Raw genomic sequence first — 18,792 nt, forward strand, 5'->3', positions numbered from 1 at the left:
TTTTGTTGAGTTTTTGTCACTTTTTGTTGCGTTTACATCCTTGTTTTCTTCTCATTTTTTGTGGCTGTTTTGGTGCTTTTTTCCCATGAAGCTTTTTGATTAGGGTCAAGCCAAACTGGAGAAAATGGGATCCGTTCAGGGGGGAGTTAAGAGGTAAAAAAAATCTTAAGAAAGAGACGCCAACACTGTATAAAATTAATCATGGTTTCCTGTTTTCTAAATTCTTTTCAGTAACGCAAATTATATTATGGCATCTTTGTCGTTTTGGAAATTGCTACACATCATCAGTTAGGGAAAATATTGAATTGTACTGCCATTTGATTGAAATGTGTTTTCAGAAAAGAAAAGTTGTACAAACTTCATTCACGTAACACTGACGGAAACAGCAGCTTTTATTTATTTGGGGTATTTTAAGTTCTGTACCGGCAATTCTGCGGAAAATCTTCTCTGGAGGCACATGGTCTTGCATTAAAGGGGATCAGAACAGGGATTTTATATCAGGACGAGAGTCATTAGTCCAGTCTAAGAGGTCGAGCCAGTGCAGAGGATAAGTCATCGCTCATCTTTGCTGTTATTGTCCATTAAAAAGCACTTTAGTGAAAGAGAGAGTAAATCTACTGCACAAACAGATGTAGACGTAGGCGGCCTCCTATAAAACGTTTCAGGCATATCGGAGTCTATAATTATAGCATAGGCAGGGCTGGTAAAGTGAAGGGATTACACTAATCTCCATTCAAGAACAAACAAAGCGCAGTTGAATCAATATAACACAGTGGTATGTGAAGTTTGAAATTGTGCCATGAACATTTCATCGAAGACTCAACATACTGAAGAAGAGTAATATGCTCTTTGCAGGTATTTGACAATAAAGCCAAATATATCTTTAAATCACTATGTAACGCTTTGTTGGTTAGAAAATGCCATATTGATATAGAACAGCTACAAAAGAAATCCTATAGCTATCAAAAATGGAGCTTTTTGGGAGCCGTCGCCACGGTGTAAAGCCTGGCCACTTGTGAAGACGTAAAGACTACTCAAAGATGTGCAAGCGGCTCAAACCACACCTCCAGGTATGCTTTTGATGAGAGACAACCTTGTAAAAAGCTCTAAAAAGTCAATTTGTATAATACCCTTGTTTAATTGCTAAGCTAATAAAAGAATCTGATCCATAGTTCTATTTAGCAGTGTACATATACAGTGCCTCTCGAAAGTATTCATACACCTTGAACTTTTGCACATTTTGTCATGTTTACAACCCTAAACATAAAGATTTTATTTAGATTTTTTTACTGAAAGTTCACACACAAGTAACAGACAACTGTGAAGTGAAAGCAAAATGATACATGATTGTTATTTTTCAAAAAATAGGAAACTGAAAAGTGGGGCTTGCATAAGTATTCATACAGCATGTATTAATACTTTGTGGAACCCCCTTTACTGCAATAACAGCAGCAAGTCTTTTGGGATTTGACTCTACAAGATTAGCACATGTAGAGACTGACATTTTAGCCCATTCATCTTTACAAAACAACTCAAGCTCTGTCACATTAGAAGGAGAGCGTTTGTGAACAGCAGTTTTCAGGTCTTTCCACAGATTTTCAATAGGATTTAGGTCAGGACTTTGACTGGGCCATTCTAACACATTCATATGTTATTTTTTTAAACCATCCCATTGCAGATTTATCTTTGTGTTTAGGGTCATTGTCCTGCTGAAGGTGAATCTTCGCCGCAGCCTCAGTTCTCTTGCTGACTCCAGCAGGTTTTCCTCCAAAATTAACAGAATCATGTATCATTTTGCTTTCACTTCACAGTTGTCTGTTACTTGTGTGAATCAAAAAATCTAAATAAAATCTTTATGTTTAGGGTTGTAAACGTGACAAAATGTGCAAAAGTTCGAGGTGCATGAATACTTTCGAGAGGCACAGTACATGACAACTTGGACTCTACTCATTGCTTTTATTGATTTCATTTGGCTTTTAATTGTTCTTGAAGGCACTAAGTTTGATACTTCCTTGTTGTGTAACACACTCACAATTGCTTTTATTGTGTTACACAAGTGAGCTTCCATTGCCCATTCTGGGATAATCAGGTTTTATACACGAGGCTCTATGGGAGACATGGTTTTGTGTTAAATCATTCTGATGATTGATCATTCTCATAACCAAGAGAAACATACTGCAGGGTCTGAGACTTGTGGAGAGATTGGTTCATATTCACTGATTAGCTCTGTGTATATGAGGCTCATGTCGCTGCACAGAGGGTAAATCAACCCACACGAATGATGCGTTTCAAAGGAAATGGGCCATAATTCACAATTCAGGCGAAAGCATTCAAATAATACAAGCAACAGATCACATTGCGTTGGAAATATAAAACGAGGCAAGAAAAAGAGGATGCTTCAAATGAAAAAATCTGAGAGGTAATGCTCGTGATGAATCATGCAGAAAAAAATTATTTCATCTTGACGTTTCCGTGTCATTTCATACAGCAAGGCAGAAAAACATATCCACAGTGAAATGGAGGCTTCACGGTGGATTAGTATGAAGCATCTCCGACACGTAGCGTTGCGTGGATGCGACTGATCCAGAGGCTGGTCCAGTGCACACATTCATGAAGGCGGCTCTAATAATAAGCCACTTTGGCCTTGACACCAATCAATTTCAAACAGCACTTAACACAGTGGCTCCTCCGTACAAGCTGGTAAATCGAGTAGAAATGCCCAAGACAAAGGCACCTTTTCAGCAGGTGAAAGTAATCTAATCACTATCCTGTCCTGTCCAGTGAAGCAGGAACACAATATTGAGCCTTAGAACAACAGTATATTACATTGGCATAATGCATTTAGAACATCGGCATAATGCATTTAGAACAAAGGAGTTTGTTCTAAATGCTTCAAAATTTCTGCTACAATTAATTAGTCAGCTCTGCTTGGAAAACATACTGGGTTTCTCGTTACGCAATGCTAAGTCTGCGTATTTGGCCACTGGAACACGACCAGGCAATTAAATATTGTGTAAACCTGCCCAGTGCGTGCCAGCTGCCTCGTCATGGCAACCCCTCCCTGAGCCCGGGCCATTGGTTGTCCGGGGGCGGCTGGTACACGTTTCTATGGCGGCTCCCTCCTGCCCCAACTCCACCGGGACAGAGAGCAGTCAGAGACGGTATAGTTTCATCCTCTTGGGCCTGCGTGCTAAAGTTGGCAGCATGACTTGACTCGTAGTCTTTGTCTTTTGACAATGTTGTTTTAGTTTTAGTAGGGCCGGGCAATTTATCAAAATTGCAATCCCTACTTTGGACCAATCTCAATCATCGTCATGGGATTTATAATTGTCAGGTTTACGGCCATTTCTTTGACCTAGATTTGGTGTTTGGACGAGACAACGGAAGATTTTGGCACGTGAAATTAAACTGGAGTTATTTTTAGACCAGAAATTTGTATAAAAGATATTTCAGAATTAGCTGAATTAGCAGAATTTATTTTTATCGTGAAAAAAAACAAATCAAACTTGCACATGTTTTTAGTAGTAGGGGAAAAAGGAGCATCCGGAGGAAACCTATGCAGACACAGGGAGAACATGCAAACTCCACACAGAAAGGCCCCGTGCAGGTGGGAAATCAAACCCAGGACCTTCTCGCTGTGAAGCACATGTGCTAACCGCTGCACTACCGTATATGAGCCGTCATTTTACCATCGCAGCCTCATCCAGACACAGTGGTACGGATCATATTAGCAGCATTTTTTGTGTTGTTTGTTCTATTCTGTTCAATGTTAATAATGGTTTAGATGGTGGAGCGCTACGGCATCTTTACGACAAGAAGAAGAAAAGACAAACACACAAAGCACTGTTTTAGAGGACAAACAACCAAGTCAACCAAACCTTGTATCTTGTTCCAAATAACATTATTTAACTGCATGGCCTCAAGAACCTTTCAGCAAAGGCTCAAAGGTCTGAGACTTGTTCAATGTTAAACTCTAAACTTCATCAGTTTGGAGCTTTTTGACTGAAAAAAGGATCCAATCTAATTCAAATTCAACTTGTGCCAATTTCATTACCAAAAGTCATTCTTTAGTTTTTATAGTAAGAACAAAACACTTCATTGATTGTCAAACAACACACTTTCCATGGACTAAGATTCACATGCCGCTACAAAACAACAAGGGACCGTCTCTGGTAAGCGTAGTGATCTCCAAAGTGACAGCCATAACAAACCTCCGTGGAGCACAACACAGCACAGAAAGTAAGAAATCCATGCCAAAAGCATAAAACATGGGGGAAGTAAGTCGTCATGAATGAGGCAGCGGTCAGAAAGACGAAAGATTATGACTGTACACAGGGCAACAATGACTAATCCACAATAAAAATAATTCATTACTAAATTAGAGATTAATAATTGCCATCGGTTCTATACATGGACAATTACGCAAACACAGCACCACAAAATACATTTTTTGATTTGAAACAAAACAAAATATTTGTGGTTTGGTACAAAAGTATATTATATTAGTGAAATACATAGACACGCTTTCACGTATAATAGCAATAGTCCAGATAAAATTTGTTCTCCACATACTGTATGTCATACCTGTGGTTCTCAGACTTTAACTGTTCAACCCAAGTACCATCTGATTAAATATGTGACGTTACCATCAGGCCTAGATCAAGAACAAAAACCGGAACTTACCTGGGTCCAAATCACCATTAAGGGGGGACTTATTTTGGCCTACTTCTTCCTGAAACCTTAAAAGGGACTAGACGCAAGTTGGCCATTTTATACTCACTACTGCCACCTCAGGTCATACGTGTAACTGCACCTTCTATTTTAAGCTCGTGCAAGACGCACTTCAGACCTGAAGTAACAACATTTTTGAGCGACAGTGCAGGATTTTAGAGGCAGTTCTGGTGAACAGGTCTGAGCTCATTCTACACATTAGGACATTGTTGGAACATGTTGGGGGAGGAAAATACTTGGTTTTAAACATTTTTAAACTCCGTGTAGTCCCTTTAACCTCTTAACCCCCGCCTGAACTGAGCACATTCTCTCCGGTTTGACTCTAACCAAATCCTGCAGCTTCTTGGAAAAAAGCTTCAAAATAGCAACAAAAACTAGACATAACGGAGGATGAAACCGAAAAAAAAGCTATAAAAACGTGACAAACAGAACCAAAAAAAGACAACGCGCCAACTGAAGAGTTACTCTGGCCTATAGGCTTTAAACGCTCAAATAGATAAGCTTTTAGATTTGGGTAAAGCTGAACCGGAGAAAATGCGCTTGGTTAAAGTGCGCGGTAAGGAAATGGCAGCTGTCTCCTATGGACTTTCCATTGCAACTTTTTTGCCCCTCTTTCACCAAGTCATTAGTCAACACAGGCTTGTTATTCTGACCTCCATACTGTCTAACATGTGCAACCCAATCTCATCCTTTTACTATTATTATATCCACCCCATTTTATATAATGCAGCGGACTCCTAAACTATGGAGCAAGCCACGTTCCCTCAGTCCATTCTTAATTGTGCAGTAGGGCTGGGCGATATATTTAGGTTGAATATCCATATACGATATACATCCTGATATTTTTTCCGCAAAGTGAGAGCTGTGAAATGAAATGTTAAGTAAAGTCAAAGCCAAATACGAGTAGTGTTATTGAAAACTTTTGCAGGTGGTGACCACAGACCATTTCCCTGTCTTCATCCTTTGTACCGTATTTTTGGAACACTTTTGCATTTGTCCAGTGTTCTCACCACTAGAGGTATCATGAGGAGCATCTACAACCCACAGAAGCTGCTCAGGGAGTGATGCTCATCCAAAATGGCACGTCCATTTGTGCTGTGGCAAGAAGGTTTGCTGTGTCTCCCAGCGCAGTGTCCAGAGCACAGCCCTCCATGTGCGAGCCAGAGGTTCCCTGACTGGCATTGGGGACCGGGATGAGATCCTCAGACCTATTGTAAGACCATATGCTGGTGCTGTGGGCCCTGGGTTCCTTCTGATGCCTGATAATGCCAGGCCACATGTGGCAAGAGTGTGTCAGCAGGTCCTGCATGATGAAGGTATTGATGTTCTGGACTGGCCTGACCGTTCCCCAGACTTAAATCCAATAGAGCACATCTGGGACATCATGTCTCGGTCCATCCATCAACGCCACGTCGCACCACAGACTGTCCAGGAGCTGACTGATGCTCTAATCCAGGTCTGGAAGGAGATCCCTCAGGAGGACATCCGTGGTCTCATCAGGAGCATGCCCAGGCGTTGTAGGGAGTGCATTCAGGCACGTGGAGGCCACACACACGACTGAGGATGATACGGACTCGTTTGGAGGTCACTTTGTCACTTTGATTTTGACTGAATTTTGGATCCAGACCTCCAGGGGCTGAGAATTTGATTTCCATTTATCATTCTTATGTTATTTTGTTCTCAACACATTGCCCTACACTATGAATAAAGATTTTCATCCGAAAAATCGAATTGACTGACTTCTAGGATGTGTTTTTTGAGTGTGCCCTAAGTTTTTGTGAGCAGTGTATAAAGAGAAAACAAAATGAAGTGCTCAGTTTAGATAAACTTTTTGTTTTTTTTAAATCATCTTGAGATTACCTGTTTCTTTTTGTTAACTTAATAGCTTATCTGAATTTGAATTATTCCCATATATGCGATATCGTCTAATTCCATATCTCATAGATAGATAGATAGATAGATAGATAGATAGATAGATAGATAGATAGATAGATAGATAGATAGATAGATAGATAGATAGATAGATAGATAGATAGATAGAGAAGAGAAGCCTGGTTTGAGAGCTAATGACCTGGGGAAACAGGTCTCCCATCTCTTTTAAATGAGATCACTTAAAAAAAACATCCAAGTTTGCTTGCCCTGCAGCGGGAGAAGGAAGTGAATGCCGCCCCACACATCCTGCTCCACGTGTTTGACTTGGATGAATTAAGCAATGATAAACTCGGGGTATAAACTGATAAGGAGCAGGTGTTCCGGAACAAAAGTCCATCCATTTGCCCACACACAGACCCCGCTCCCTCAGGTTGACAGCTCGGACTTTGGGGAGAGACAGGGGGAAGGGGGGGAGGGGACTTGACCGCCATGCACACAGCCTTTGTTCAACTCGGGACCACCAGAGCCACCCCTGAAGCCCCAGTCAAGCTTCAAACACACAACAACGGACACGAAATAACGCAACTATTTAGCAGGAAGTCGCACGGGATGAGGCAAGAGTTTCCACGACGGATCTGCCTCATCCTGGACCCACAAGAGTGTCTCAAAAAAGTGCTGTTTCGTCACAGTTCACCATAAAAAACACAAGTTTAGCTGTTTTGATTTATTTAGGGCCAACACACGGGCTTTAGGTGACATGAAACGTGGATTAGCCTCATGTTGATGTAGCCAGAGCTAATCTGGTTACTAGTTTTTGGAGTGGAGAAGCAATTGAGGTTAGAACTAGTTAGCAGAATCGGAATGAGGCTACACAAACAAAAACTTTACTCATTGGTTATAAAGAATAATCTTTTGAACAAAATGAAATAGTTTAACCATAAAAAAAACAAGTCTTGTTTTTATACAAACATGTTCTCCTCCATGAAACTGCACTGCTGCTAGCTACTTATTGTTTTCCACATAAATGCTAACAAGTCAACAGTGTTTTGGTAATTAGCTTAACAGTGTCATTACCCGGCGAAGGCTAATCTAATTAACTTTAGCACAATCCTATCAGCACATTAACAACAGTCTTCCATCTTTACTTCAGAGCACTGTGAGTGTTTCCAGCTGTGCTTGTGCCGCTGCCTGAAGAGCCAGCCCTTCTGGTTTGGCTGGCACTGGGCACTGGGGCTACCGTACCTTAGCCTAACCTTAGCTAACTACGGCAGCCCCCACGCGCCCCCCTCAGCTGCACATGGATCTATTATGGTTTCCATCCTCACCTGTTTAGCCCCGCAGATCACGGAGTCGTGTAACTTCGGGAATATCCTGGTGTGATCTGTGCCCGCCTCTCTCCTGCGTGTTTCCGATATGTTTGAAGTTGAAGCCGTGCAGACGCTGCTGATATGCGGAGTTTCTTTGAGCGAATGGGAGCGAGGGGGGAGCGAGGGGGGAGTGAGGGGGGAGCGAGGGGGGAGGGAGGAGGGAGTGAGGAGGGAGTGAGGGGGGAGTAAGGGGGGAGTGAGGGGGGAGTGAGGGGGCACGGCCTCTGCGCGGTCTCCGCCCACTCACAGGAACCTCCGTGCACTGGCGAGCAGGTTTTAGCTCTGCTACTTTTAGGGCTTTATTTATACAGTCGATGCTTTCGAGTCACTCAGAGGCACGTGCACAGGCTGTCACTGATAGAAACACAGTGCCTTCATCTTAGAGAAGCATCCTCTCAGCGTTCTCAAACAATCCTCAGGGGCTGTTTCTTATGTAACTGTAAACTGTAAACCCCCCATGTGGGGATTTCTCGGTGGAAAGCCTCTTGGTGGTTTTCAGATTCAACAATGCGATGATGGCACGGTTCCATAATGACATTTTGGGCTGTAGACATTGATGCCCTCAAGCTTTTTTACACAGAAAGACTACACCACTTTAAAAATGCCTCAAAAGCGTCCTAAAAACAGGTTCTATGTCAATACTTCAACATTACATTCACCAATGAAGATACTGCTATTTCCATCATGTTACATTTTACAAACTTGATGGAAATAATATCTGCAATATTCTATTGCAATGTCATTACAAGAACTGTAATGACATACATACATTTTTGGTGCATATTATGAACCCAATTTGGCCTCACTACTCCCGAGTACCAGATATAACCCAGGTTTATAATAAGACTGAAGTAGAGTAGCACAAAAAAACTAACAACAAAACAACAACTAACATAAAATTGTCATAAAGACTGCAGACCAACTCTCCTCACCTGGACCAGAACCAATGGCAGAGTTTCTATATAATATATTGAATATATTAATATATTCAAAATTTCACAATATGTTGCTTAAGAGAGGGGCACTTCCAAGCTCTAGAATAAAGAATATATTAATTTAAACATTAAAAATAGGATGATCAAAGTAAACAACATTTCCACATCACCATTTTTACCGGACCAAAGACCTTTTAACCTCTTACTTTCGATTCTAGTTTGGGTTTCGTCTTAGCGCGCCAATTCATTTGTGTTTTTGCAACGACACAAAGACTACACAACGCTAACACTAAGGGCAGTGAAATCAGATTCTACATAACCTCAAGCAAAAGCTATGTAATTGCAGCCTAATAAAATGTCCCTGTAAATGATCTGTTGTTCGAGGTCCTGGTTCACGTCAGGACTCTTGGGAGCAAATACAAAGCAAACACAGACGAGACACATGGCATTCAAATGCTGCGGACTCACTGAAAAAACAGACTTTTATGTCCTGAATTGCGGTGACTGGTTTGCTACTATTTTGCTTCAGGGCTTGTGTGTTGATAATGCTTTATGTCATAGTATCAGCTGATTCCTTGTGGCACACTTCTGTCTTTGAAGTATTTTTCTTTTATTCTATGATGTGTAAAATGTTGCACGGTGTGGCTTTAATTTTTATGATTCATCTGTAGCTTTTCACAGAACTGAGTTTTGGTTTATCACAATGTTCCACGGTGTAACACCAACAGGTTTAAGAAGTCCATGATTCCAAGAACGATTGGTCTTTTAAAGGAATGTTTCATGTATATATTATTACCCGAATGTCTTTTGTACTGTGTTGATGGTCCGTATGTGACTGCTGGCTGCAAACTAAACTTCCCTATGGGGCATAATAAAGCTAAACTGAACTGATACAAAATTCACTGAAACCACCTTGCGGGTGTTCATTTTGTTTTCCATCTCCTGTATGTATGTAATATTATTTAGTCTAACTAAAACAATATTACAAAAAAGTATGAGAAAATAATTTGGGTACAATGTAATTAAAATGTTTCCTAAATAAGCCAAAAAAAAATGCAGCTTAGCATTTCAAACAATACTGCATGTTCTCCAAAACAATTTCAAATAAAAACAAAGTCTCTGACAACAGTAAGATTTCCTCTGATCTTTTATCTAATATTGAGTTTGTTCAGTGATTTGATTTTGCAGCCATGAATTACATGCAAAATCAACCAAGGCCCTACCGGCTGTTCTACCTGGACCCTCCAGACCAGCACTCAAACCTGTCTTGCCTGTCGATGATGCTGTGGCATGTGCATTTCTCTGCAAAGATGAAGTCCAAGGGGGAAGACGACTACTTGGATGACGTCTATCATGCCATTTCTGTGAACCCCGAAGAGGCAAACCTGCAGCTCTGCCCCTACTACTTCAACCAAGTCAGCGACAGCCTCCTCCACTTTCACCAGAGGCGAAGAACATGGTAGGTTTAACATTAGAGAAAAAGTAAAATGCTCCATAACAGTTGTAAATATTGCGATATTATTGCAACATATTAACTAATTTCAGAACAGTAGTTTATTTAGAAAATCATGACTAAAACTGACCTATTGCACATTACGCTGCCATAACAAATCCCAGTCAAATGGAAGGTAGTTCTGTGACATACTGTGTTCTAGCTTCTTGCAATCTGGATATTGCATTAATATACTATATCTTATTACTTTTTACTAGTAATGGAACTAAAATTCAGGCATGTTGTAAACTCAGACATGTGGAGAATAACGCTGTGTGTCTAAGTTCATTATAAAGTATTTGACTTGCTGGTTAGTTTTCTAGCATTACTGTGAAAGTAACCCTGTAAGTTGTTAAATGTGCCTAAGAATGAGTTTGAAACACAACTCACACAATCATTTTAACTCAGTGGTTTCCCCTTTCGTTTATAATAAAACAAAAAACGGGCATAAGTTGGTCCTTTAATGTGTAATATATATTGTGCAGCACAGCCTACAAGAGATCCTTGATTGCCAAGTTGAGACTTGATTTGTTTGGATAAATAATGTTGTTTGCTTCAAAGGGACTCCCGCAATCTCCAGCTGCGCTGCTTCGACTCCTGGACAAGTGTGAGGGCAGAAGTAACAAGGGCCTTTTTGAAGGAAATTGAGAAACAACGCAACAGGGTTCAGTTCAGTTATCGCTGCCGACCTGTGATACGCAACCCCAGCAGGATTTTATCCAGCAAGCAGCACCTGTCGACGCTGCGTGGCTTTCCGTCCTCATTGTAAGGCAATTTATAGAATATAAAAAAGCCTTGATTAATGCTCTGACATCTGCAGTTATTTTTTTCAAGAAAATCATCCAAATGTTGGCCAAAATGAAAAGGGAATTGAACTCAGCACCTTATCTACAGTCAATATTGACAAGCTAATACATAGAAATGATCACCTAAACCAGGGGTAGGCAAGTTCACTTCCAGGAGGGACAATTTTCATCATTGCCAAAACACCAAGGGCCGAACCTCACCATTGTAGCAAAGTAAAGAACCATTTCCCGCAAATACCAATGTTTTGCATTATAAACAACATATTGGGACGTTCAGCCTGGAAACTTAAATACTGACTTACAGCATTTCAGAGTTTAACTGGTATTTGCTCTCTTGTATAATATTTCTCAAAATCACCTTGTGGGCCAGAGGTTCAGTGCTGGAGGGCCGGATTTGGCCCCCGGGCCTGACGTTGCCTACCCCTGACCTCAACTCTGATTAACAAGACAAATGAAAGCCATAATTCTAACTGATGCTAGGATTAATAAGCGCAACACATTCACAAGATGTTGATATAGTTTTGATTCCTGTCACAGGTTTTACACGCAGTTTAACGGCAGTATTGATAATGACAAAGGACTTCTGAAAAACATGTTTATTTCTTTAATGTTGAGGTTAAGTTGACATAGATACAAATGATTTATTTCCTAGCTCAAACTATGGACAGGCATGTTGAGAACCGATGGTGTCTAGAGTGCTGTTTGAATGCAGCAGGGGAGTCTAAAATGACATTAGCCCTGCGCTGCAATGCGTAAAGTGAGTCCAAAAGAAAAAAAAAATCAATGCAATTCGGGGACAGAAAAGCCACAGAGACGTCAGTCACACTCCGACTGTGGAACCGGCTCTTCTTCTACTTGTAGAACTCGTGCTCCTGCTCGTCCTTTTTGATCACCGTTTTATAGGCTTTCTCAAAGTCCTTGGCCAGGACGATGTATCGGTTTTCACGCACAGCCAGCATGCCAGCCTGAAAGAGCAAATCCACATTGTTAATTATCCTAAAAAGGTTTTCTCAATCAAACAAAATGGTCAGTCATCCTGTATTTCAAAAGTAAAGGCTTAAACTTATTTGAACCCTGTGATGTCATGAAGTCGCTCTGTGTTTTTTGAAATCCGGACAGCTTTATCAGACTCCTTACATGATTTGACTTTTTTACATGATATGACTTTGCCTCCACTATACTACCCCTTGTACAGTACGCACCAGCCAATGTTTCAGCTTTACGCATTCCTGTTTCCCCATCATTTCTGGAGATTAAGACTTTAACAAACCTCTTGGCAAATAGAGTTTATGTCAGCGCCGGAAATCTTGTCTGGTCTGGCCACATCTGTGAAAAAATAGTCAAGGAGTTCCAAGCAACAAAGAACATTTACATTGAAATTATTAGGCCCGAGTGCCAAAAGAGCCGCTCTTGTCTTAAAGTTGAGTCTTACTTGAGTAAATATTTGGTTAGTCCGCTCACCTCTTACGCATAATTGAGGCTTGTAAACACAAACACACTTTTAACCCAACATGAGAATTGTAGTCCCCTGACAGTCTAATTCATTTTAATATTTTGAATTTTGTTTTCTTTCAGATTTGAAATTTAATGTTGGAATGAAAAATACTGCTTTGTAATGCAACTGAAGGTCTTAATTTAGTCTAAATCCTTGCCCCCTTTCCCCGTGGGGAAACTCTGCCCGTTCGAAGGATACAGTCCTCCAGGTCCACCTCCTCGGACAGGTTCATTTTGCTGGTGATGGTGGAGAAGATGAGTCGTTTCTGACGCCGGTCGGGCAGAGGGAACTCGATCTTTCTGTCCAAACGGCCCGGACGCAGCAGGGCAGGGTCCAGCGTGTCTGCTCGGTTAGTGGCCATTATCACCTGGACACAGAGGAGTCGGTCTGTTATAGTGGGGACTGGCTGAACTGAGACATGTCAATATCATCAACAATGGTGATGCTCCCTCTGGAGGTTTTAGAAGGAAAATCACCCATATCAACAACAGAACCTTTTGTTGATTATTTCAGTAAAAGCAACAATGAAAACGTATGATAAAAAGTTTGATAGTATTGGTTGTGTTTTCTTTTATCTAATTTAAAATATGACTAATTTATTTAAGATGTTTTAGTGGGCGACCAGTGTTCCTTTGAGTCTAAAATATTGTGTTCAAGTAAAAAAAAATGTCCTCACTGACACAAAATTAAAACTCGTAACTGATGACAAACAATGACTAAAATCTCCATATATCTTTTATGATTACTACAAGCTGAATATCGATGAAAAAGCATCAATTCTAGATTCAGTTGACTATACTTACAATAAACTCTTTAAAAAAAATGGTTTGACTAAATCTGGACTAAAACTAAATAACATTTTCATTAAAGGGGCTAGATGCAAGTTGGCCACTTTATACTCACTACTGCCACCTCAGGTCATACGTGTAACTGCACCTCGTATATTAAGCTTGTGCATTGACGGCACTTTGGACCCAAATTAACACCTTTCTGAGTGACAGTGCAGGATTTTAGAGGCAGTTGTGGTGAACAGGTCTGAGCTAGAACATGTAGGAGGAGGAAAATACATCATTTTAACATTTTTAAACTCCGTAGAGTCCCTTTAAAAGGCTAAATCAAAAAATGTCTAAATTAACACTGGTGGAGATGGAGCAAACTGCTTTTGTTTTCCAATACCAGTTGTTTGAACTTATTTTCAGTTTTTATCAAAGAAATTGTCTCATGTATGACCTTTCTGTTTTCTTGAGTGATCACCTCCGACGCATCGGTCAAGCCATTAAAAATATCTATACATTAAACCTCTTAACCCCCTACCTCCTGATCCAGGCACATTTTCTCCAGTTTGGCTTTACCCAAATCTAAAAACTTCTTGGAAAAAAATGGATGAAAATGCAATAAAAGACATAAATTGTCAAAAGAGTGACTGTAGCTTGAGGAAAAAGATCAATTTAGATGAGTTTTGTAGGTCTTAGCTTTCAAATGAGGTGTTACGCTGGCCTATAGACTGTAACTGCACCACTGTTTCACCTCCATTATCCTCAGGTCAAAGATACAGGTCACTCAGAGCACGTTTTAAAAACAGTCCCATCCCCACAGCCACAACACACTTAACAGGTCGTAATTACCGCTCCCACAGTGACATCTATACTGTGAAAATGAATTTCCCCTTGGGGACAACAAACCAAACTAAACTAAACTTTCTAGATTTGAGCAAAGCTGAAGTGGAGAAAATTTGCTCAGTTAAGGTTGAGATTAAGAGGTTAAATCAAAATACAGTACTGGATTTACACATTGATCCTAAGGCAAACCATTAAAACTATAAAAAACATTTGTCAGTGATTTGAGAACAAACTGCTCACTTCCTTCACTGTACGCCACAATAATTCATTATAATCTTATATCAGGCAGCCCTGACAAAAAGTACTTCTTCAGCAGTTACCAGTGTTTGGTGAACACACGTACCTTGACATTGACGTTCTGATCGAAACCATCCATCTGATTGAGCAGCTCCAGAAGGATCCTCTGCACTTCCCTATCAGCTGCAAAGGACAAACAGCAGCACATTATATCATCAAAGACACATACGGACCCGATTTACATGAACAAAGCGGATACAAACCTCCAGTCTGTGCGTCGAAACGTTTAGTGGCGATGGCGTCGATCTCGTCGATGAAGATGATGGCAGGCGCGTTCTCCTTCGCCAGCCGGAAAACATCACGCACCATACGGGGGCCTTCCCCTAAATACTTCTGCACAAACTCTGAGCCCACCACGCGGATGAAGGCGGCTGGACAAAACACACAACGAGGCTCAATCATTTCAGCAAAACTAAAGCTGGTAAATTTCAGTGTTATTCAATACGTAATATTGTAAAGGAAATAATACTACAGAGAGACAGGTGGACTGTAGATGAGTCAGTACAGTATTTACAGTAAGTCATTTGATCTTCTAAATGATCTCAAAATGGCAAACGGAGAGTCATGAGATAAACACTGACTTGGTCATTCAAGTCTGGCCACATAAAAGAGCTTAAATAGCTCTAGGTTGGTGTCATTGTGTTAAAGTGGGCCAGATAAGCTCCTGCAGTGTGATGTCAAAGGGAAACAGATGAGTGGACTTTTTTTTTTTTAAACCCAGACGACGCCAGCCATAGATGGGGTTGTCTGAATGAGAAGAGAAGGGGAGAGTAAGCCCACCAAACAGACGGTCTTACCTGTGGTATGGTGAGCCACAGCTTTAGCTAACATGGTTTTGCCACATCCTGGAGGGCCGTACATCAGAACACCCCTGGGTGGGTCAATGCCGATCTGAAAGCAAGCAGGAATGTCAAAAAGAAAGATGCAGGGCTGCACAATGTTGTTTGAGGCTGTGTGGACAAGAAATGGAAGGCCTCTGTGATGTATTGTGCCTTCATGTGATATAGATATTACATCAAATTGCGGTAATGGGGACATAAAGAAAAGCCATATAAACCGCATTAGTATTATTATTATTCACTACATACATTAGACTAGAATAAGCGTGTCAATACCTGTTTGTAGAGCTCAAAGTGTGTGAGAGGCAGCTCCACGGCTTCTCTGACCTCCTGTTTCTGAATGTCCATGCCACCGATGTCGGCGTACATCACGTCTGGCTTTTGGTCTGTAAAAAACACACAAAAACGCTAAGAACATGGAGAGAGTCCATGTATGAAATAAATTCAGCTAAGATACGACGGAGAAGAAGACAACCAAGTGACTCCAACATGTGTGGGCGACTGGTTAATTATGTAAAAGATTGTATTATTTATAAGAACAATGTGTGTCGTATAAGATGAAGGCAGGGAAGGACGATTTTAGAAACATATTAAAGTGGATTTTATGCAAAGTGTTGCACTAAGCATTAAACATATAAAAGGAAGACTGATGTATCAACTGCATTTCAGGACATGTTAGTGAAGGTCTAAACTACAGGCTTTCATACAGACTCAGGGTCCAGACAGGATATTTTTGTCGTTTGACAGCAGACCATTTCTAAACTGTGTGTGTGTGATTCTGATTGAAGACACTAAACTGAAAATTAATACAAAATCAAGGGTGAAATGACTCAAAAATGTTTTATATTTTAAATTTAAATTTGCCACCCTTTATTCTTGGCATTTCCTCAATGAGCTTCATAAGGTCATCCCCGAAATGGCTTTCAACAGTCTGAAGTGAAAACCCTTTCTGGTGACTACAGTATATCTTGAAACCCATTGAGAAAACGTCAAAAGTGTGCAAAGCCGTAATCAAAGCAGAACCTGACTCGCAGACGGTGTTAGCACTTAGCCTCGCCCCCTCTGCACTGTAGCTCCAAAACAGGTCAAGATAGAAGCTACCAAGCTTCGAAATCCGCGCAGTAATATCTTCACTTTACTGTGCGGATGCCAAACTACTCCTGGTATTATTACGCCTTACAATATAGTCCCCCCTTTTATCCGCTTAGAAAATCCACATTGTTGAATTTTGTGTAATTATACTTTGTAGTGGAACACTTCACGTAACCATATTTAAATAGGGAAAACGTGGAAGAGCTTGGTAGCTTCTATCTTGACCTGTTTTGGAGCAATGAAGCTATGAAGACCTGGTGGTCGAAGCATGCTGGCTTGGCCATCTAAATAAAAGGCTTTATTTACTATGCATATTTGTTTAGACTGCCTTCGTTTGTTGCTTTTTTGCAATTTGGATCCCTATCCCAAGAGCACCTATACCAAAGCTTGGAATATATTAGGACACCTAGAGCAATCGGTCATATTGTTGATTCTACATAATGTAAATAATCTTAAAATTAAAAGAAAAACCAATACATAAAACACATTTCCAAACTTTTGACCAGTAATGTGCATAGCAATGATAGCAAATATTCATGTTTCATTTGTAGAGCAAAGGTGAAAACTTCAGAAAGTACACTTTGGCAGACCAGACCTTCGTTTTTAGCTCATAATCCACCACAAGAAGCCTCTGTACTAAACGACATTGAATTTGCACAGACGACGACCGCACCTGAAGTCAACATCATGATGCTGCTGTCTGCCTCTGGGGGGAGCACGTCCACCAGAGCGTTGCTGTGTTTGTGCAGCGCGACTGAGGCGTTGGGCTTCAGCAGCTCCCGGTCAATGGTGCTCAGGATGCGCACATAGTAGTTGGACCCTGGCGGAGGAGGAGACGGGGGAATGAGAAAAGATAGAACTCATAAGAAATTAAAAACACCGCTCTGAACAGAACATTTAAAATTTCATAGAAGATTTTATTATTAAAGACATGCAGCTTTTCCTCGAAACACAGCATGAAATGTGTGCGTACTGTAGTCTATTCATTTTTCATATCTGGCTGCCATTTCTGTGAATAACTTAACATGTCCAAGTACTACAGTATTCATCATCTAGCGCGTTTGAAATGTTAATTTAACCGTTCTGTGGATTTGAAATTTTAATTCCAGGCAGCGTAAAATACCACCTATACTTGGTCACAAGTTCACAACACATAATATACATTTGTACATAATTGGAGCCACAATCCACAATCGCACCTGTAGTGGAACCAACTATGGCGGTGTTCTGGTCCACAGCTTCTAAAAACTGCCCGATGACGAGGGGGATGCTCTGTATCCTCTTCACCTCCTCCTGAGCGTGGAGGAACTCTTTCTTCAAGTTTTTCTGTTCATCTTTGATGTACTCCTCCTGCACCTCCAGGAACTCCAGCTCCTGCTGCAGTTTCTACAAGCACAACAACAACCACATTCAGAAGTCACAACAACAACAACAACAACAGAGAATCCACGCAGACACAACAAAGCCAGCCCTTTCACACAGCAGCACATAGTTTGCTTTTATACGATTCATACGTGTACATTTACAGTTTAATGAATTTAGTCCATTGTATCTTGTACCTTGTATCTCGTGTAAAGATCCTCCAGATCTTCAGGTTCAGGGGCTAAGAAGGACAGACCAGTTTGGGGTCTGGAGTTCAAAACTGCAGGCATTTCCTCCTGGAGGAAAAAAAATAAATATTGGCGATGTTTCAACACTGTGTTTAAATATACTGTGCTTAATAAAGTCACATCTGTGGTCATTACAGTAAACAGGGGCAGTAGAGAGTTAGCCTAGCTTCTTAGCTTAACACAAAGACAAACCAACATAAAAGGCAAAAGACGTAACTATGTAAACCTTACCAAAAGCAATAAGTATATAATGCCAAAAACACTCGAATTGCTACAGTATATAGAAAAAGGCTCACATTAATTCTTTGATAGCTCAAAGTCATGCTAACGCTAGCTGGACGTGACATAGCATCTACACAGCAGTAGAGAATGAATAGGCAGGTTTGGTCTGCGCGGTGTAAACATAATATTCGGACGGCACAGGCAACAATATGTCCTAACAAACACTTGCTACGTGCCTTTGAGCCAAACACACGATTAAATAATTCTTACAGATGAATCACAAAGTGGAAAAGGTGTTTAGAAATCCTTACCGGGCTCTTTTCTACGGCAACAGGGTCCTCCATGATGATTTTACCAACACGGCTGACGTACTGACGTACAGTCAGTGACGAGGCGCGTTCGCGGGGCTTCTGGG

At 40.8% G+C, this 18,792-nt stretch overlaps 1 protein-coding gene across 1 annotated transcript; it reads right to left on the reverse strand.

The window, feature by feature from the left end:
• Window positions 1–11,798: 11,798 nt before the first annotated feature.
• On the reverse strand, window positions 11,799–18,771 carry psmc4 (proteasome 26S subunit, ATPase 4). The gene is made up of 11 exons (XM_079561454.1): window positions 18,689–18,771; window positions 18,105–18,203; window positions 17,745–17,931; window positions 17,219–17,365; window positions 15,730–15,839; window positions 15,412–15,505; window positions 14,818–14,985; window positions 14,661–14,737; window positions 12,897–13,065; window positions 12,474–12,529; window positions 11,799–12,168 (listed from the first exon to the last, which is right to left on the reverse strand). The coding sequence occupies exons 1-11, from the start codon at window positions 18,719–18,721 to the stop codon at window positions 12,055–12,057; spliced, it is 1,254 nt and encodes a 417-aa protein (XP_079417580.1). The 5' UTR covers window positions 18,722–18,771; the 3' UTR covers window positions 11,799–12,054.
• Between the last annotated feature and the right edge of the window lie 21 nt (window positions 18,772–18,792).

Source organism: Gobius niger (genome assembly GCF_951799975.1).
Source record: "Gobius niger genome assembly, chromosome: 8".
NCBI classification, from domain to species: Eukaryota; Metazoa; Chordata; class Actinopteri; order Gobiiformes; family Gobiidae; genus Gobius; species Gobius niger.

Excerpts from the sequence above, each read along its gene's own strand:
- psmc4 (XM_079561454.1), bottom strand. The coding sequence starts at position 18,721 with ATGGAGGACCCTGTTGCCGTAGAAAAGAGCCCG. Across the intron at positions 17,932-18,104 it reads ATCTTTACACGAGATACAAG|AAACTGCAGCAGGAGCTGGA; the intron begins GTACAAGATACA and ends TTGTGCTTGTAG. Across the intron at positions 12,169-12,473 it reads TAAACTCTATTTGCCAAGAG|GCTGGCATGCTGGCTGTGCG; the intron begins GTTTGTTAAAGT and ends TTGCTCTTTCAG.